Raw genomic sequence first — 21,896 nt, forward strand, 5'->3', positions numbered from 1 at the left:
CCATAATTTGTGTTCTTTGGCAATCTTTTACCACGTAGAACTAGCTGGCATTAGAAATAACAAGTCAGCTTCAGAAACTGTGTGATTCAAATTAAATTTGCTTCTATATTACCAGTCCTCAGTGAAAGTGTCATTTTTTTCTAATATGACGCAAGTTGGAAGTTCAAAGAGTTTTTTTGGCTGGGCGTGAAAATCAATTCTCTGCCCTTTTCATCTCATCTGAACAAGGCTCCCTCCCAGTACAGGCTGACAAAGCAGAGTATAGCAAGAGGCCCCTGAGGCTTCCTTATCTCCTCCAACACGCATCCCCGACAATGGGAGATGGGTTGGGAGAAGATTGCAAAGCTGGAGTATAATCTAGAGGTTTTCAGCAAAAAAACTAATAGGAATTTATCCGGCTGTAAGGACACGTGAGGCCGCAGAGCAGCTATGTAAGACACTTTCAGAAATGCTTCCTGTTACCACTCTCCTCACCTAATTCTTACTGAATGGAATTCATCGAATCATACAATCCCTACAGTGCAGAAGAAGACTATTTGGCCCATCGTGTCCATAAGACATAGGAGCAGAATTAGGCCACTTGACCCATCAAGTCTGCTCCGCCATTCAATCATGGCTGGTATTTTTTCTTATCCCCATTCTCCAGACTTTTCCCCATGGAGTCTGCATTGAGTCTCCAACACAGCATCCTACCCAGACCCCATCCTTGTAAACCTACATAGTTACTCCGCTAATCCCTCTAACTGACACAACTTGGGATACAAAGTTGACCATTTAGCACGGCCAATCCACCTAACGTGCACATCTTTGGACTGTGGGAGGAAACTGGAGCATCCAGAGAAATCCCATGCAGACACGGGGAGAATGTGCAAACTCCACACAGACAGTGACCCAAGCCGAGAATTGGACCCGAGTCCCTGGCCCTGTGAAGTAGCAGTGCTAACCACTGTGCCATCTCAGTTGTCTTAGGTCAGTTGGTTGGACAGTTTATTTGTGAAGTAGACCAATGCCAACAACATGGGTTCAATTCCCGTACCAGTTGAGGTTATTCATGAAGGCCCCGCTCTCACAACCCTGACCCTCGCCTGAGGTAAGGTGATACTGCACATTTAGCGTGGCCAATCCACATAACCTACACATCCTGGGTCATTAAGGGGATAATTTAGTATGGCAAATCCACCTAACCTGCACATCTTTGGACTGTGGGAGGAAATCAGAGCACCTGGAGGGAACCCACGTAGACACGGAGAGAACGTGTAAACTACACAGACAGTGACCCGAGGCCGGAATTGAACCCTGGTCCCTGGCACTGTGAAGCAGCAGTGCTAACCACTGTGCCACCGTGCCGCCCTCATTTTATTGTGGGCTTCAAACTGTTGCCTTCAACCCCCACACCTCAGGTAAGTAACTTGACCCCTGATAGTGAACACTGGCAACCTCTTCTGCAGCCGCAATGGGTGAAAACCCACTCAAATTTCCCAGGAAGTGCTGACAAACAATTACAATCATTGAATCAATCACAGTGCACTGAAGGAGGCAATTCAGCCCATCATATCTGTGCTGGCTCCAATCAAGAGACTTGGATTCTGTTCATTGGGGTTTAAAAAGTAAGAGAGGGTCCCATAAAAACTTATACAATTCTGACAAGATTAGACAGGGTAGATTCAGAAAGAATGTTCTCCATGGTGGGGGAAGATCAGAACTAGGGGCTCATAGTTTGAGGTTAAGGAATAAACCTTTTACTACTGAGGTGAGAAGCAATATCTTCATCCAGAGAACGGCGAACTCGTGGAACCAAACTCCCACTGCCACCCCCCCCACCATTACAAACCGTGGCAGGAAAATCTTCCCACACAATGACCCAGTGAATGTATTGCCAACAGCAAGGTCAGATCTCAAAACTTTACCAGCCTCAGGTTTTCTCCTGTGGTTTCCACTCGATCGCTTTGTCATCCTGAGGGAGGAGATAACAGCAGGACATCCTGGTAGGAGCCTCCAGACAATGAACATAGAATCGATGGACAATCACACAACGCCAGCGGAAGAGATGTTTCCACTAGAGGTGGGGGAGATCAGGGAGAGGGAGGGGTGAGGGTTGGTGGTGGGCAGAGCAGACCAAATATGAGGAGCAGCCCTGGATTATTCAGTCAGTGAAAACTAGCTGATAATTTCAGCTCTGGGGAGATTTTGGGGCACTGAAATCATAGAATCCCTACAGTGCAGAAGGAGGCCATTTGGCCCATCAAGCCAGCACCGTCAACAATCCCATCAAGGCCCTATCCCCATAACCCCATTTACAGGTTAGGTTGATTGGCCATGCTAAATTCTCACATAGAGTCAATATGTGGGGCTACAGGGATAGGGGCTGGGTGGGTTTGTTGTTGGTTTAGACTCAATTAGCTGAAATGTCTCCTTCTGCACTGTAGGGATTCCATGGATACCCCACTAATCTCCTTAACCTACACACCTTGAGACACTAAGGGGCAATTTAGCATAGCCAATCCATCTACCTCTTTGGACTGTGGGAGGAAACCGGAGCACCCAGAATCTACTTATGCAGAAACAAGGTGAACGTGCAAACTCCAAGTGACCCAAACCGGGAATTGAACCCAGGTCCCTGGGGCTGTCAGGCAGCAGTGCTAACCATTGTGCCATCATGGGGGTCAGGACTTGTAGAATAGGGATAGGAAAATTGGCCCAAGTTGATCACTACACAGCACTGCTAACTGTGATTCTGAACATGGAGAGCTAGGTTAGCTGCTTGCTGCTGATGTCCTCCACAGCTGCATTGCCCACTGCCATTCACTTTAGATTGGGGAAGGAAAGGTTCGGAGTTAAAGACATGACTTGGATAGCCCTGGTTGCTGAATGATCAGGCCTTACCCACCTGCTCCAGTTGCTCTATGGTTCCCGCTTGTTCACTGATCTCTTTACTTTGTTCCTTTGTCGTCGTCTCCAGATGTCGAAGCTGTTTCTTTATCTGTGCCACAGTCTCTGGACTCTGTGGCTCACGGGAAGTGAGATCACACAGTTCCACCTTCAGCTCTGCCACTTTCTGATTCACCTTTGTGACCTCTGTCTCTTTCTCCTGACAAACAAGACAGAAGAAAAACAGCATTCACTTTCCTGGTAACTTCAGTATGTGGAACATTGCGTGTAACACTGTGTTCCAGTGCCAATACTATTATAGATTATAGAATGTTCGGCACAGAGAGGGGCCCTTTGACCCAAATTGGTCCATGCTGACCGAAAAGCCCACCTTAGCTAACCCAATTTGCCTGTATTTGGCCCATATCCCTCTAAACCGTTCCTATCCATGTATCTGTCCAAATGCCTTTCAAATATTGTCAATGTCCCTGCCTCAATCACTTCCTCCGGCAGCTCATTTCACACATGTACCACCCTCTGAGCATGAAAGTTGCTCCTCAGGTTCCCATTAATCCTTTCCCCTCTTAACTTAAACCCATGCCCTCTAGTTCTCGATTTCCCAACCCTGGGAAAAAGACTGAGTGTGTTCACCCCATGCCTCTCGTGATGGTAAGATCACCTCTCAGTTTCCTACAGTCCAAAGAATAAAGTCCTAGCCTGTCCAATCTCTCCCTATAACTCTGTCCCTTGAGTCCTGGCAACATCCTTGTAAATCTCTTTTGCATTCTCTCTAGTTTAATAACATCTTTTCTATAGCAAGGCGACCAAAACTGAACACAATACTCCAGGTGCAGCCTCACCAATGTCCTGTACAACTGCAACATAACTTCCCAACTTCTATACTCAATGCCTCAATGGCGACAACCAGCATGTCAAAAGCTTTCTTCACTGACCTATCTACCTGTGACTCTACCTTTAGAGAATTGTGCACCTGAACTCCAAGGCCCCTCTGTCCTACGATACTCCCATAATATTAAAGTATCTGATATGAATCTACTAGCCATTCTTCTTTCTTTAATGGGATGTGACTGTTGCTGGCAAGGCCAACATTTGTTGCCCAACCTTAATTGCCCTTGAACTCAGAGTTAAGCCATATCAGGGGGCATCTTACAATCACCACATTGCTGTGGCTCTGGAGTCACATGTAGGCCATGCCAGGTAAGGATGGAAGATTTCCTTCCCTAAAGGATAGTAGCAAAGCAGTTGGGTTTTCACAACAATCAATAGTAGACATTCGCCATTACAGAGACTAATATTTTAATATGTAAGCCTACTTGTGACTAATAAATAAATTTTAAACATTCCAAATTTATTAATCACATCTAAATTCCACCAGCTGCCATGGTAGGATTTGAACCAATGAATCTCAGTATTATGAGACTAGTGACATCAACACTATGCCCTTATCCCTGAAAGAGGGAGCAAATACTGGACAGAATCTTCCCATCCCGTCCACCATGGGCCTCATTCCTGTAACTTTGTGTATTTACCCTGCTCATCTCTCAACCTACAAATCTTGGGATACTAAAGGGCAATTTACCATGACCAATCAACCTAACCTACACATCTTTGGACTGTGGGTGGAAACCGGAGCACCCAGAGGAAGCCCACACAGACACAGGGAGAACATGCAGACTCCACACAGACAGTCATCCAAGCTGGGAATCGAACCCAGGTCCCACGGCACTGTGAGATAGCAGTGCTAACCACTGTGCCACTGTGCCACCCCATATCCTCTTTGATCATTTAATTCATGGAACCTTTGTTTCTGAAACCACACAACTCCATTAAACTCAGAACATCTTGAAATCTCTCAAAAATGGCCACTGCATGGGCAGAGATGTGTTGTGAAATGGTGTGTAAATAAAAAAATAGGGGATTAAGATGGTGTAAAGAGCTTATTGAATTGTTCTAGGATTTAAGCTACACCTTTACAATTGGTTCCCAGGGTCCAGCAGATGGTCAGTACTATCTGTTTGGTAACTGCCCGTGATCAGAGTCAATGTTGCAAGTGGTGGGGATTGTATTCCACTTTCGGCAAGACCTCCTGCACAGAGCTGCTCGTACATCATTCACTCTGTAAATTAGGACTCTGAGGCTGATGCACTACAAGCAACTGCACACAGCAGTAGCCTTTGTATCATGAGACAGATAGGCCAGAATTCTCCAGTCATTCACACCCTGTCACAGCTGCCAGAGAGGATGGAAAATTTGGCGCTCAGCCAAATCCCCATTCACAGCAGCGGGACTGGAAAATCTCATTGGTGTGAACAGCCAGAGAATCCCGCCCACTTTCTCCCCTTCCATTACTCATGCATATATATCAGCCATGCCAAGCAGGTGCCAAAGAATCCCTTCTTAAAAAGAAGAGGGACTCATGTTTTTTTCAATGGCTTGTCTTCATATGATAGTGTGATAGAGTTCCTGCTTACTATTTTGTCTACTCATTACACATGGAAAGCCAAGGAAGAGGAAGATGGCCGCCTTTTCACTGTTTAAGCAAAAGACAAAGAAAGTACAGCTCTTAGAAAAAGTAAAATGGTATCCAACTGAGAGTTATTCACTCAGATCATAGGGTGAACTATGAACTAAGGTGGCATGAGCATTTTTCACTTTCGGTGAGTGATCTGTAGATATCTAAAGGTTCAAGCTGCTGGAATTACGTTGTAGTCAGTGTCTCACCTGCAGGTTCTGCTCTGTCCGATAAAGCTCCGTCCGCAATGTCTGGTTCTCCTGTGTGACCTTTTCACGAAGGGTCTTCTCAAAGGCAGCTTCCCCAAGAGCTTGGGCCAACTCCATATCGAACCTTGTGAATGAAAATGGACCAAAAATGGAATAAGTACAATGAGATTGAATTATAGTCAAGCTTGAAGTTCTGTTGGTAAACAGCGCCAGGGGGCATCGATGAAGCAGGTGAGGAAAAGGACCAGGTATAATGGCACCAATTTCTACCTCAAACCAGATCCAAAACCTATTCTTCAAGGTGCATCAGCTCCAAGTAATGTACTGATAGGGAAAGACTGCATAAGATTAATCAGCTAAACAACAACAGGGACTGCTCGCCTGGAGCTTACTCCTACCTCTTTTGTTTCTTCTCCAGCTCATGGTTCCGGCTCTGTTGACTTTCCATCAGCACCTTGGTATCCTCCAGTTCGGAGGACAAACACTTGCTCTTTCTCCTCAACTGTTGAACGTTCCGCTTGGCACTCTGGTAACTTTCCTGAAGATCTGAAAGCTGACCAGGCCACAGAAATGAGAACCGGAGATAATGAGCGAACACAAGTAAATCTTTCCTCTTATCACCACTTGTTTCAGGAGATTTGAGGAACTTGCTAGAATATCAGAGAGAGGCAATTGCCCAGTGGTATCATCACTAGATTACTAATCCAGAAACTCAGCTAATGTTCTGGGGATCTGGGTTCAAATCCTGCTGTGTCAGATGGTGGAATTTGAATTCAATAAAAATATCTGGAATTAAGAATCCACTGATGACCATGAAACCATTGCTGATTGTCAGTAAAACCCATCTGGTTCACTAACATCTTTTAGGGAAAATTCACTAATGTCCTTCAGAGAAGGAAATCTGCCATCCTTACCTGGTCTGGCCTACATGTGACTCCAGAACCACAGCAATGTAGTTGATTCTCAACTGCCCTCCAATGGCATCTAGGGGTGGGCAATAAATGCTGGCCAGCCAGCGATGCCCATGTCCCATGAATGAATTTTTAAACATCAGTACCATGCAACAATCCAAACTGGCAATCACATTGATGAACCCATGGTGTTGCCACCTTGAGATAAGATACCATTAAAGGCTTTTGACAAAATCAGTGTGATGATAACAATGTGCAGTTCAAATGAACCAAAGGACCCATCAGCCAAGTCCACTATTTCAAAAGAACAGGACAACTCTGCCATACTCGGCAGAATTGTCCTCTCAACCAACTGCAGAAACAGGTTGACTAGCTATTCACATATTCACAAGGGTGGCACAGTGGTTAGCACGACTGCCTTACAGCGCCAGGGACCTGAGTTCGATTTCAGCCTTAGGCTGTGTGGAGTTTGTATACCCTACCCGTGTTTCCTCCGGGTGCTCTGGTTTCCTCCCACAGTCCAAAGATTGTTTTTTATTCATTTGTGGGAGATGGGCATCGCTGGCTGGCCAACATTTATTGATGTGGGTATGCCGGCGTTGGACTGGCGTAAACACAGTAAAAAGTCTGACAACACCAGGTTTTTGTCCAACCTATTTATTTGATAATATACTCACTAGCTTTCGGGGTTACCCCCTTCGTCAGGTGAAGGTAACCCCGAAAGCTAGTGAGTATATTATCAAATAAATAGGTTGGACTAAAACCTGGTGTTGTCAGACTTTTTACAACATTTATTGCCCATCTTAGTTGTCAGAGATTAATTGAGAGTGAATCACATTGCTGTGGCTTTGGAGTCACATGTTGGCCAGATCAGGTAACGACAGCAGATTTCCTTCTTTAAAGGACCTTAGTGATAGGTTTTTCCGACAATCAACAATGGTTTCATGGTCATCAGTAGATTCTTAATTCTAGATTTTTTTGATTGAATTCAAGTTCCACCATCTGCCATGGCAAGGTTCAAACCTGGGTCCCCAGAATAGTGGCTGGGTTTCTGGATTAATAATCTGGTGATAATACCACTAGACCATCACCTCCCCTAAATGTATGGGTTGTGTTGATTGGCCGTGCTAACTTGCTTCTCTTTGGGGAATACACAGGAGAATACTGTGGGGACCTGGGTTCAAATCCCACCACAACAGATGGTGAAATTTGAGTTCAATAAATATCTGAAATTAAAAGTCTACTGATGATTGTGAACCCATTGCCAATTGTCCGAAAAGCTCTTCTGGTTCCCTGCCATCTGTAAGAAGTCTTTGGAGGCCAAAATCCCTTTATTTACAACTCGACACACAGCGCTCGCAGTCAGCAGTCTATTTCTGTGGGTGTCAGAGGAACTGACACTCCCAGTTAAACACAAGGCAAAGATTCCCTGATTGGCCCATCAGTTGGATCCTTAATCAGGGAGCTCATACTCCAACCTCAATGGCCTGATTGAAGCCATTACAATGTCCTGGCCTGGTCTAGCCTACATTTTGACTCCAGACCCACATCATAGAATCCCTACAGTGCAGAAGGAGAACATTTGGCCTATCGAGTCTGCAACGACCACAATCCTATCCAGGCCCTATTCCTGTACCCCCACACATTTACCCTGCTAATCCCCCTCACACTAGGGTCTATTTCACATGGCCAATCAATGTAACCCACACATCTTTGGAATGTGGGAGGAAACCCCACACAAACAGTCACCTTAGGCCAGAATCGAACCCGGGTCCCTGGTGTTGTGAGGTAGCAGTGCTAACCACTGTGCCACCGTACTGCCCCACATCCCTCTAACCTACACACCTTATGATGCTAAGGGGCAATTTAGCATGGCCAATCAACTTACCCTGCACATCTTTGGATTACGAGACGAAAACGGACCACCCAGAGGAAACCCAGGCAGACACCGGGAGAAAATATAAACTCCACACAAACAGTCACCCGCGGCCGGAATCGAACCCAGGTCCCTGGCACTGTGAGGCCACAGTGCTAACTGCTGTGGCACCATACTGCCCCACAGTGTGGTTGGCTCTTAAAATGTCCTGAGAGACGGGCAGTAAATGTTGGCCCAGCCAGCGACGCCCACACTCACTGTGTGAACCCTCAGGAAATTTCCAGGCTGATAACTTTTTCCCTCATAGTCCAGCACCTTTACCTTGTCTTCCAGTTCCTTTCTGATCTGTAATTCCGAATCAATCCTTTCCTCAAACGTACGAACACGTTTCCTGAGAAACTCCATCTCCAGCAATGTACAATCATAGCGCATCTTCCACTCTTCCTCTTAAAACAGAAGGAAGACGCCATATCATTAAGTGTGAAGGAGCACGAACACAAGTGGAACTGATATAATAATTCCCAATCACAGGAGCTGGAGCAGCCTACCACCTATGACACTGGACTAACAATCCTGAGGTTCCCAACATGGGAAGTTGTGAAGCTGCAGACTAAAAAAGAATTATGGGCTAGTGTGGATATTAAGTTACAACAACTATGGCGGACAACGCTGCCAGCAAGAATGGAAAGTGCTTATTATCAAGCAAAGTGAGGTCAGTGGTTGCATACTTAGGGAAGAGACTAATCTAACCTTGTGTCAGTTTCATAAACAGTGCATTCCTGGCCTTGGCCACAGGATGAAACAAAGATAAGTTCCCATGACAAATACCAAAAAGCAAGATTGGTGACATGCTGTGCTAATGAAGGAGATGGTTTTCTATTGGATAAGAAAGGGCAAAAAGCTTTGCTATGATTGGTGGACTATGTCTACAAATGAAGAATTAGAAAGTTTCTCACTTCTCATTTGCTGAAAGTGATTATAACTGCTAATTGTCCATACGAATCGATAGAATACCAAGCAGTACATTGCGCTGAATGTGTGTTGTTCTCATGCACAAGTAACAAAATGTGGAAGTTTGAGTACTCTTAGTGCCTCGTGTTGATTGTACCCAAGTCGACAAAGCTACCACCAGAAAATGGGCTTGAAAGCTTCAGTCATCTGGGGAAAACCAAACTGCTTCACTCATGTCCTTCAGAGGAGGGAATCTGTCACTCCAGCCTGGTCTGTCCAACATGGGACTCCAGGTCCACACCACTCGGTTAACTCTTCACGCCATTTGGGAGGTTCAAGATGAGTAAAAGCACAGCCTGGCCAGTGCCAACCATGTCTCAAGATCACAAAAAAGGGAAAAAGATCAACCAGTATTTAGGTATTAACAAAAATTTACAAAACAGCAATTTTCTCTTTTGTTTCCAATCCATGCACTCTTGCAAGTGTATCACAATCATGTGGAGATGTCAGCTTTGGACTGCGGGTGGGCACAGTAAGAAGTCTCACAAAACCAGGTTAAAGTCCAACAGTTTATTTGGAATCACAAGCTTTCAGAGCGCTGCTCCTTCATCAGGTGAGCCACTCACCCGATGAAGGAGCAGCACTCCAAAAGCTCGTGATTCCAAATAAACCTGTTGGACTTTAACCAAGTGTTGTGAGACTTCTTACTATGTATTACTAAAACAGCTGCTATTTAGTTTAGAGTCAGATAGCAGAGGAAGAGGCCTTTTGGCCCACTGAGTATGTGCCAGCCATCAAACACCTATCTTCATCCCTTACGGAGGTCAATTTAGTTTGACTCTGCGCTAAAACTCCTTTCCTCGAACTCTACACCTTATCATCTCCTGCTGCTTCCTAAAGTTTCCTTTTATTTCCCACATCCCCCTCCTTCTTCACACTGTCTCTTATCTTGTAAAGTCCTTTGTAATACATCCCTCTGTGTGTGAGCACCTTTGGAGAAATAGTGCTTCCAGAAGCTCTAAAACTTCACAAAGAACCATACTTCAAAGTGAAGGCTCAATGGGCTTAAATTTGGCAATGTACTTACGGTCACTCAAAATGGCGGTTCACTCTATTCAGTTGAAAGAATTCTCTCCATTGGGTCAGGAAAGGGTCAATTTGGATCCAGACTGGCACTTGATTTCATCATTAAGTGATCTCATCACTTTCCACTGCAGTATTGAGGCAGTGTGGCACCATTAAGATGGAATGTGAACAGACGCTCTTGGCTGATGGGTCAAGTGGAGGCTTTAGATCCACTTTGTGAAGATCATAGAATCATAGAATGCCTACAGTGCAGAAGGGGGCCATATGCCCATTGAGCCTGCACCAACAACAATCACACCCAAGTCCTATCCCCATAACCGCATGCATTTACCCTAGCCAATCCCCTGGACACTAAGGGGCAATTTTTCATGGCTAATCCACCTAACCTGCACATCTTTGGAGTGTGGGAAGAAACCAGAGAACCCAGAGGAAATCCACGCAGATATGGGAAGAATGTGCAAACTCCACACAGGCAGTGACCCAAGCTGGGAATCGAACCCAGGCCTGTGGTACTGTGAGGCATCAGTACTAACCACTGTGCCACCCCCATGCATAAGAACATAAGAACATAAGAACATAAGAAATAGGAGCAGGAGTAGGCCATCTAGCCCTTCGAGCCTGCCCCGCCATTCAATAAGATCATGGCTGATCTGTCGTGGCTCAGTTCCACTTTCCCGCCCTCTCCCCATAACCCTTAATCCCCTCTCTTATGCAGAAGGAAGCCATTCTGCCTATCAAATCTATATTGACAACAGCCCCACTCAGGCCCTATCCCCGTAACCCCATGCTTTTACCTCACTAATCCACCTAACCTACTCATCCTTGGAGACTAAGGGGCAATGTCTGTGTGACATTGGATTGGCCATAATAAATTGATTGTTAGGGTATCAGGGAATTAGCAGGGTACTTATGTGGGCCGAAGGGCCTCTCTGTGCACTGTAAGATTCTATAATTTCAATTTAGCATTGCCAACCTACTTAACATGCACATCTTTGGACTGTGGGAGAAAACTGGAGCACCCGGAGGAAACCCATACAGACACGGAGAAAACATGTAAACTCTACACAGGCAGTCATCCAAGGCCAGAATTGAACCGGGTCCCTGGTGCCATGAAGTAGTTTTGCTAAACCACTGTGCCACCAGTGGACAGATGGTATCCTGGCCATCAGTCCTCCCCCAATTATAACCACCCACCAGCTGGTCATTCAATGTACTGCTGAATATGGGACAAAAATGGCAGAGAATGGCAGTCATGTTTATGTATATGAAGGCCCTCAATGTGTGAAGTGCTCGGAGATGTTTTTGACATGGTGATGAGGTGTTGTATACATGCAGGTGTCTCTCGGTAAATCTCACTGTGCTGTTTTACCTGTCGCTGCAGTTCCCAGCTCCCTCAACTGCAATTGCTGCTGCGCTTCCTCCAACTGCTTCTCCACAGAACTCAACTTCTCCGCCACCTTCTCATACTTAGTCTATGGAACAAAAAAAACAAAATCACACACAGGCAAATACAGGAGATAAACTCATTATCGAGCCAACGTGGCCTGAGTCACTGCAATTGAGACTAATCATTCTCGTAAATCAAATAATTTCGGTGAATATTGAAAATGGGCCTGAAATTAAACACAAAATAGATTGTGTATTTTGAATGACTCTTCAGATAAACAACAAGCCATCTCCAAGAAAGATATCTCGAGTATGACCCTCGTTATAAATGAGATAACAATTCAAGTCAGCCAGCCCTAAAAGAAGAAAAATACTGCAGATGCTGGATTCTGAAACAAAATCAGAAAATGCTGGAAAATCTCAGCAGGTCTGACAGCCTCTGTGGAGAGAGGATAGAGTTAAATGCAGTTAGACCTGTTGAGATTTTCCAGCATTTTCTGTTAAAATAATTTTCTTGCATTAGTTAATATTTATCGCAGTTTCCTAGGAGTTTGGGGAGTAAACTTATAAAGTACTGACAATCATTAGATACATGGGGTGGGATTTTATGGTCTAGCTTGAACGAGACCAGAAATTCCCATCCAAGGCCCACGGGCATTTCCTTTGTCCGCCCCTCGCCCGCTCCGATTCTATGGTGGGCGAGGCAGTAGAATTCCAGTGATGGTTTACAGTTAGCAGTTTAAAGTGGCCTCCATATTAAAACAAAGGGTGGCACGGTGGCACAGTGATTAGCACTGCTGCCTCACAGCACCAGGGACCCGGGTTCGATTCCCGTCTTGGGTCAGTCTCTGTGTGGAGTTTGCACATTCTCGCCATGTATGTGTGGGTTTCCTCCGGGTGCCCCAGTTTCATCCCACACTCCAAAGATATGCAGGTTAGGTGGATTGGCCTTGCTAAGTTGCCCCTTAGTATCAGGGGAATAGCTAGGGTAAATAAATGGGGATATAGGGATTGTGGTCGGTGCAGACTCAATGGGCCGAATGGCCGCCTTCTGCACTGTAGGATTCTATATTTCCATGTTATGTTAAAATAGACTCAACAACCACTTGCATTTATATAACGCCTTTAACAGAATAAAATGTTCGAGGTGCTTGGGCATAATATAAAATAAAAGACGTCAGCAAGTCACGTAAGGAAATATCAGGGCAGGTGACCATTGGTCAAAGAGATAGTTTATAAGGAGTATCTTAAGGAGGAAAGTGGTAGAAAAGGGGAGAAGTCAGGGTGGGGTATTCCAGCGTAGGGGGCCTTTACAACTGAAGGCCTGACCACTAGTGGCACAGTGATTAAAATCAGGAATGCACAGGAAGCCAGAATTGGAAACTGACATCTCAGAGAGTTGCAGGACCAGACAGAGGGCAAGGCCATCGATGGATTTGAAAAAAGGATAAGAATTTTAACAATTGCTTAACCAAGGGTCAACATACATCAGCAGGCAGAGAGCTGATGAGTGAACGGGGCTTGGTGTGAGTTAGTACACGGGCAGTAGAGCTTTACATGAGAGGCTATCCAGAAATGGAGACAGACACCGGAATTTTCTTATCCCACCCTCCACGGAAATCATAGCGGACAGGGTTTTCCGGTTTTGGGGCGAGCGTAGTCTGGCCAGAAAATCCCACCCTTAGAGGTATACAGTATGGAAACAAGCCCTTTGGTCTAACTCGTCTATGCCAACCGGGTTTCGTAAACTGAACTAGTCCCATTTGGCCCACATCCCTCTAAACCTTTCCCATACATGTACCTGACCAAATCTATTTTAAATGTTGTAATAGTAGCCAGCTCTCCCATCACCTCTGGCAGCTCATTCCATATACACACTATCCTCTGTGTGAAAAAGTTGACCATCAGATCCCTTTTATATCTTTCCCCTCTCACCTTAAACCTAAAATGCACCGGAATAGTAAAGCTTAGGGGTGACAAAAGCAGAAGCACATGTTCTGAAGCATGGGCCATGTTGCTGAGGTGATAAGAAATGATTGGTGATGGCAGAGATTTATGGTAGGAAGCTCATCTCCACTCACAGAAATGCTTTTGCACAATGTGACCATGAGCTTGCCATTGTCATGTGACCTCTGAAGCATCCCTTGCGTATAAAGGCTTTGAAAAAAAGGCCATTTCTTCAGGGACGAAGTAGAAAGGATTGAGAGCTTCAAGTTTTTAGGTGTCCAGGTCACCAACAACCTGTCCTGGTCCCCCCAGTGCCATCACTATAGTTAAGAAAGCCCTCCAATGTCTTTACTTTCTCAGAAGACTAAGGAAATTTGACATGTCAACTACAACTCTCACCAACTTTTATAGATGCACCATAGAAAGCATTCTTTCTGGTTGTATCACAGCTTGGTTTGACTCCTGCTGTGCCCAAGCAGGTAAGGAACCACAAAATGTCATAAATATACCCCAATCCATCACCCAAACCAGCCTCCCATCCATTGAATCTGTCTACATTTCCCACTGCCTCGGCAAAGCAGCCAGCATAATTAAGGACGCCATGCACCCCAGACATTCTCTCTTCCACCTTCTTCTGTCGGGAAAAAGATACAAAAGTCTGAGATCATGTACCAACCGATTCAAGAACAGCTTCTTCCCTGCTTCCATCAGATTTTTGAATGGTCTTACTTTGCATTAAGTTGATCTTTCTCTACACCCTAGCTAAGACTGTAACTCATACATTCTGCACTTTCTCCTTTCCTTCTCTATGAATGGTATGCTTTGTCTGCATAGCGCACAAGAAACAATACTTTTCACTGTATGCTAATACATGTGACAATAATAAATCAAATCAAAATCAAATCAAATAACTTGCTGGCATCAGGAATGTGCGGCTGAAATTGAGCAGATTTTGGAAGCTCTCAGAGATCCAGCAGCTGTGACCTCCGGACATCAACTTTATACAGGACACTGGCCACTGGGTGAGTCAGCATGGCTTTGACTATTCAAGAGCCTGCTCCCATAGAGGTGAAGGCAGATTTGAAAATGAATGGGAAATTTTTCCGATCTCAATAGTGGGGGGGTTTCCGCGCCAGTTTTTGGAGAGGAAAATGGTGGAAGGGGCAGCGAATAGCACGGCAGTCTCAAAATAACATTATCCCAATCGATTGTCCCCGTAAACCCCCACCCCCATGGTCGCCAATTCCGAATTATAAAGTACCCTGGCACTGCCCCTTGGCACTTTCCCCTGACACTGCCACCTTGTACCTGAGGTTAATTCATTCAGTGTGGACTAGAAATCAAACCTAGTGGGATCTACTGACTAACTGAAGCAAGGTGAATCATCAGGGAACCCCAACATCATGTTGAGGGGCGGCACGGTGGCGCAGTGGTTAGCACTGCTGCCCTTACAGCAGCATGGTGGGACAATGGTTAGCACTACTGTCTCACAGTGCCAGAGACCCAGGTTCAGGTCCAGCCTTGGTTGACTCTGTGTGGGAGTTTGCACATTCTCCCCGTGTCTACGTGGGTTTCCTCCATGTGCTCCAGTTTCCTCCCACACTCCAAAAATGTGCAGATTAGGTTGATTGGCCAGGCTAAATTTCCCCTTATTGTCAGGAGGATTAGCAGGATAAATACGTAGGGTTATGGGGCTAGGGCCTGGGTGGGAAAGTTGTCGGTGCAGGCTTGATGGGCCAAATGGCCTCCTTCTGTGCTGTAGGGATTCTATGCATGACAAACTGTGATATATCGGTGGATATTTTTGAGAAGTATCTGACAATATGGGTTAGATTTCACAAATTTCCGATTCACTAATTTGCAATCCAGAGTCTCAGACGACGGAGGTGTGGCAGGGATTCAGACTCAAAGCTCAGATAAAATATCCCATCGCTCATGTTAAATAGAGTCAGGTGCCCTGAACTCCACACCCAAGTTCAGATCTGCACTTCCATTGAACAAAGCACTGTCCCAGGAATACTAATCTTCAAAACGCTCCATTCTCATCTCAACTAGTGAAGGAACTATCAAGGATTAAAGTAGATGTGGCTTATTAGAAGAGCTTTCTTTGAAGGGGTTCTGCACAAGAACTTAGTCGCATGGGGCTTTGGCAATGTTTGATAGCTATCATTAAAAGACAGAGATATGCACACTACTGTCAGTCTGTTCATCGTTCGCAACATGATTCAATTATTCATTACATGGCAGGTGGCTTTTAATGACCCAAATTTCTGCTGAACTAGAATCGATGTTCCTACAAACAACTGCACAAAGAAATAAATCATAGACTCATAGGAACTCTACAGTGCAGAAGGAGTCCATTCGATCCATCAAGTCTGCACCAATAATAATCCCACCCAGGCCCTATCTCCATAATCTCACATATTTACCCCATTAATGCCTCTAGCCTGAACAGTCTAAAAGATGTGCTGGTTAGGTGCATTGACCCGAATAGGTGCCGGACTGTGGCGACTAGGGGAATTTCACAGTAACTTCATTGCAGTGTTAATGTAAGCCTGCTTGTGACTAATAGATAAATAAAACTTATGCATCCCGGGACACTAAGGGGCAATTTAGCACGGCCAATACACCTAACCCGCACATCTTTGGAGTGTGGGAGGAAACCAGAGCAGACCCAAGCAGACACGGGGAGAATGTGCACACTCCACACATATTGTGACCCAAGCTGGGAATTGGACCCAGGTCGCTAGAGCTATGAGACAGCAGTGCTAACCACTGTGCCACCATGCCAAATGGGTGAGACAGGCCAGCCCTAGCCATGTTTCCTGCAGGTTCCACCAGGGCAAGATGTGGTGCAATGTGTCTGCCTTCTTGTAATTCAGCTGCTGAACATCATGAAGCCACCGCCTCAAACTGTTAGAGAGGATGGCTACCAATATGTGCAGCTAGTCAAAGGTCAAAATCCAAAATCCCACCACCCCCCACTCCCACCCAGCTACTGTGCGACTATACTGTTCCTCACCAATATTTATGTGGACTACCAACACCCACTGTCCAGAAATGACCAATAAACATTAGATCCCAGAAAGCTGCCAACACGTTGGCCGAGAAGCGAGGAAGAGAAAGATATGGAAGAGAAAATAGCAGTGGATATAAGAAAACATATATGGATGGTATACACTGCAACAAGTATACTTCCCTGTAACAAGGGGTTGGTTAGCTCAGTTGGTTGGATATAGAATCATAGAATCCTACCTGCAGAAGGAGGCCATTCGGCCCATTGAGTCTGCACTGACCACAATCCCATCCAGGCCCTACCCTCATAACCTTTTGTGTTTACCCCAGCTAGTCCCCCTGACTCTAAGAGGCAATTTAACCATTCCACCTAACCCACACATCTTTGAACTGGTTAGCGATGCCAACAGCACAGATTTAATTACCACACTGGCTAAGGTTATCGATAAAGGCCCCACCTTTCCCCTTGCCTCAGGTGTGGTGATCCTCAGGTTAAATCACCACCCGGTAGCTCTCCCCTTTGAGTCTACGGCCATCTGGGATTATGGCGACTTTATTTATTTACTTACACCAACCTACCCTCATAACACTATCTGGCCATTCACGCCATGCTCCCACTGCGGCGAGTTCGGAGGATTTGGTGCCCAGCCAAATCTCTGTTCACTGCAGCGGGATGGGAAAATCCCACCGGCATGAACAGGGGTAAGATTCTGACCAACATGTCAGGCTCTACAGTGAAATACTGCAGCTGCTGGAAACATAAAATAAAAACAGAAGATAGTGGAAATACTTGACAAGTCTAACCCTCATGACCTTTTATTATCATCTTTCTGAGCAAAAGAACCTTCACTCTGTTTCTTTCTCCACGGATATACCTCGGGACCTATTGAGTATCTCCAGAGATTTCTTTTTGTTAGAATACAATTTCATTTATAGACCTTTAAAGAGAATGACTCGGGCAGAGCTCATAAAATCCTGCCTGAGGCCAGTGAAGAATTCTGAATCCAAGCAGGCATGGTGGTAAAATTTCGGTCACTGCCTCTAAACTTCCCAATAGAGTTAACTTCACAGAGTTAGTGATGTTACATGAAATATTTCTCAGGGTAAAATAAACATTTGGCCAAAAATTGCAGTTTTCTTTCAAGGCAGCGAGAAGAACTTGCTGCAGAATTATTATAAGCTTGCAAAGAAATAATTGCCAACACCAAAAGCACTGATAGTTTACAGGTAATGTGATTTGAGATGGCACTGTTTCTCACCTGCATGTCCTTCAGTTCCTGCACGAGGCGCAGTCTCTCAGCTCTCTCACTCTCCAGTGCCCGACTGACCACATCCCCCTTAAACCGTTCGTCCATGAGCTCTGCTGTAAGGTCTGTAATCTGCAAGAAAATGAGCAGCAAACTGAGAATGGAACGGAGGCCAGCACTCCACCTCCAACCATCCAGGATCAGTTTTACCAGAGGAGATTGTAGATCAACTCCAGAACCAGTCCAACGACAGAACAGTTCATCCAGAGAGTGGCGAGAATTGGAACTCGCTACTTCATGGAGTAGGAACACCTTGGATGCAGCTGAGGGGAAGTTAGGTAGCGGCACAGTGGCACAGTGGTTAGCACTGCTTTCTCACAGTGGCAGGGACCCGGGTTCAATTCCAGCCTCAGGTCACTGTCCGTGTGGAGACTGTACATTCTCCCCATGTCTGCACGGGTTTCCTCCAGGTGCTCTGGATTCCTCCCAGGCTCCAAAGATGTGTAGGATAGGTTGAATGGAATTGAACCCGGGATCCTGCCGCTGTGAGGAAGCAGTGCTAACCATTGTGCCACCGTGCTGCTACCTAACTTCCCTTCAGCTGCATCCAAGGTGTTCCTACTCCATGGTTCTGGAGTTGATCTACAATGGTTCTGAAGATGATCATTGAGCTGACTTTGTGGGATATGGTCTGTGCAGGACGGATTGCAGTCTACATACATTGTGGGCAAGACAGGATTCCTGAAAGTCCTGAAACAGATCTTCATTAGCTCCCAGCACGGCAACATCTTATGGGGAATTTTCCATCCCGCCCGCCATGGGAATTGTAGTGGGCAGGGGCGGGATTTTCCAGTCTTGGGGCAAACACGGCTGGAAAATTTCCCCCCTCCTTGAGTTTAACTCTCACCTCCTTTTCTGTCCTCTGGGGAGACAGATTCAGTAGAGATGTGCGGGAGAAGGTTTCCACACAGGGGGTAATGGTGGTCCAGAATGTACTGCCAAGTGAGGTGGCTGAGGCAGAAACATTAGCGACATTTAAGATTTATCTGGATAGACATGTGAACAGAGGGGAAACGTAATCAGTGCAAGCTTGGGGGGGGGGATGGCCAAAGGGCCTGTTCCTGTGCTGTACTGTTCTTTGTTCTTTACTTTCAAATCCCTCCATGGCATTGGCCCTCCCTACCTCTGAAATCTCATTTCTCCCTACAACTCTCCGAAACCTCTATGCTCCTGCAATCACAGAATGCCTACAGTGCAGAAGGAGGCCACTCAGCCCAATGAGTGTGCACTGCCTCTCTAACAGAGCACCGTACCCCTAACCCCATGTAATTTACCCTCCTAATGCCCCTAATCTACACATCTCAGCACACTAAGGGGCAATTTACCAAGAACAGTGCATCAAACCTGCCTGTCTTTGGACTGTTGGAGGAAACCGGAGCATCCGGAGGAAACCCACACTGACACAGGGAGAACCTGCAAACTCCATACAGACAGTGACCCGAGGCCGGAATTGAACCGTCTCCCTGGTGCTGTGAGGCAGCAATGCTATCCACTGTGCCGCCGTGCTGCAGTATTGGCACCATACACCTCCCCAATTTCCTTTGCACTACCATTGGCAGCCATGTCACAATCAATTGAGGCCCTAAGTGTGGAATTCTTTCCATAATTTCCACTTCTCTATCTCCCTCTCCTCCTTTACACTGCTCCTGAAAAGCTGCCCTAATATTTTCTGTGGCTTGGTGTCAAATATTGTTCGATGGTTGAATACTTTGGGATGCTTTATAATGTTACTGTTGGGTCTCAGCCACATGGACACCAACAGGACATAAGCGAGGGTTATTCAAATGTGTACTTTTTTTTTGTTTTTATTCCAATCCAATCAAGTCCAAATCAGAGTCCCAACAAGTTGAGACATTCCCGATCCAAGCTGACAAGACAGGGCTCTCACCTCCTGCCTTGGGTTTGATCTACATGATCCAAGCTGATTGCAGTAGGCATAGCTCCTCCTCCAAGTCTTGATTTCATTTGAATCTTAGCCAAAAGGCCGAGATGCCGCTTTTAAAAATTGCTTCAAATGAAGCTGAAATGTAACCTAATGACTTCAACCAAGCACAGCATGTCCATACTACACTTGATCTTAGCCAAAAGGCCAAGAAGAAATGTATACATATTTCTGTGAATGAATATGTGAAGTGGAGATTTATATCCAACGAATTCCTAATACCTGCAACGAAATGGCAAATAGTTCTCTCTTTACTGTAATTTATTCAAATGGCATGTTCTGAGTGGAAGGGAAATCTCATCAGAATTCACAGCCACATGTAGCCAAATCCCCAGTCCCAGGCGCAACGCAAGGAGACCAATTCCATCTGTAGGTAATTAACCGCTCGGAGCATCTGCCACAATTCATCACAAATCCCATCCTCGCTGCTTTAACCCCGTCCTCCTCAAACCTGCCCACGGTTTCCCAGGGCAGCCGGGAGAGAGAGCTTAACGTGGACGCACAGGTTTAATTGGGACAGAGAACAGCCAAATGATTTCCCTGACTATCCCTGACCCAGCAGACAGCTACTGCCTGCTCGCGGCTCTGGGGGGAACTGTAGGATGTAAACCTGTACAGTAACATGTCTGTTTAGGACAGCTTGGATCTGAAACTGAGAAGCAGAGGGATAGAAACACAGTTCCAACAGTTGGGTTGGTCAGTGGGGAGAATGGGGGTGAGCAGGATGGTGTTGTGTGGACAGATGCAGATTCTAATTTTGGATACAGATGGCGGTGGACACAGTGAAGCGATGCCGTGCGTGTGAGTTGTCACTCACGAATCAGAGTTTTCAGTTTTTATTCCTGGTATTTTGTCTGTGAGGACATGGGTTGATTAGGTAAGGGTGGCGGCGAGCACTGCTGCCTCACAACACCAGGGACCCGGGTCTGATTCCAGCCTCGGGTCACTGTCTGTCTCCCATGCAGACACAGCTGATTTTACCAGCATGCCCACCTCATTCGCAAAATGGCATTCCACGTTAGCCTCGGGCACTATCTTATTAGCCTTGGGCGGGCGTGCCAGTAAAATTCTGGCCGGAGAGTTTGAACGTTCTCCCCGTTTCCTCCGGGTGCTCCGGTTTCCTCCCACACTCCAAAGATGTGCAGGTTAGGTGGATTGGCCATGCTAAATTGACCATTAGTGTCCAAAGATATAAAGGTTAGGTCGATTGGGTATGCTAATTTGCCCCTTAGTATGAGGGATTAGCAGGATAAATATATTGTGGTAAGCTTGGATTGGGCTATTGTCAATAGGCCAAATGGCCTCTTCTGCACTGCCAGGATTCGATGATTCTGTTCCTAAGAGGTAAGAGTGCCCCTCACCTATGTTATTTGAGCCAGCCACCAAATGACTACTTTCAGAATTTGGGTCACAAATGTAAAACACCAGCAGTGTGTTGCTTCAATATCGATTCTATTGACAGAAGGCCTGACCATGGTACATTAGTTATTAATGGATTGTGGGATAGTGTGGGGTAGTCGGAAACTGGGTAGTATGGTACATGTGAATCCAAGAGCTGTATTGTCCACACAGAGATGGTGATGTAGTGGTATTGTCACTGGACTAGAGATTCAGGGTAATGCTCTGGGAGCCCTTGTTCGAATCCCACCACATCATATGGTGAAACTGGAATTTAATAAAACAAAAATCTGGAGTTAAAAAGTGTGATGATCATCATGAAACTATTTTTGATGGGTGATTAAATAAAAGCACCTGGTTCACTAATAGAACAAATCACAGGAAGAGTCCTTTGGCCTTCTAGGCCTGTGCCTATCATGTTTACTATCTAAACCAACCACTTATATCCCTCTATTCCCCATTTGTTC

At 45.7% G+C, this 21,896-nt stretch overlaps 1 protein-coding gene and 1 pseudogene across 3 annotated transcripts in view; both read right to left on the minus strand.

The window, feature by feature from the left end:
• LOC145355752 (unconventional myosin-XVIIIb-like) overlaps positions 1-21,896 on the minus strand; it is a 344,749-nt gene that overhangs the window by 110,258 nt on the left and 212,595 nt on the right. For all 3 annotated transcript variants that reach the window (XM_080208083.1, XM_080208085.1, XM_080208084.1), the window contains 6 exons: positions 18,042-18,161; positions 11,804-11,906; positions 8,719-8,843; positions 6,009-6,163; positions 5,611-5,734; positions 2,888-3,088 (listed from right to left, as the gene is read on the minus strand). In XM_080208083.1, the coding sequence (XP_080064209.1) occupies positions 2,888-3,088; positions 5,611-5,734; positions 6,009-6,163; positions 8,719-8,843; positions 11,804-11,906; positions 18,042-18,161 (828 nt within the window). The remainder of the gene's footprint in view (positions 1-2,887; positions 3,089-5,610; positions 5,735-6,008; positions 6,164-8,718; positions 8,844-11,803; positions 11,907-18,041; positions 18,162-21,896) is intronic.
• On the minus strand, positions 20,090-20,190 carry LOC145356227 (U2 spliceosomal RNA; annotated as a pseudogene).

This window comes from Carcharhinus amblyrhynchos, chromosome 20 (assembly GCF_965287045.1).
Source record: "Carcharhinus amblyrhynchos chromosome 20, sCarAmb.v2.hapA, whole genome shotgun sequence".
NCBI classification, from domain to species: Eukaryota; Metazoa; Chordata; class Chondrichthyes; order Carcharhiniformes; family Carcharhinidae; genus Carcharhinus; species Carcharhinus amblyrhynchos.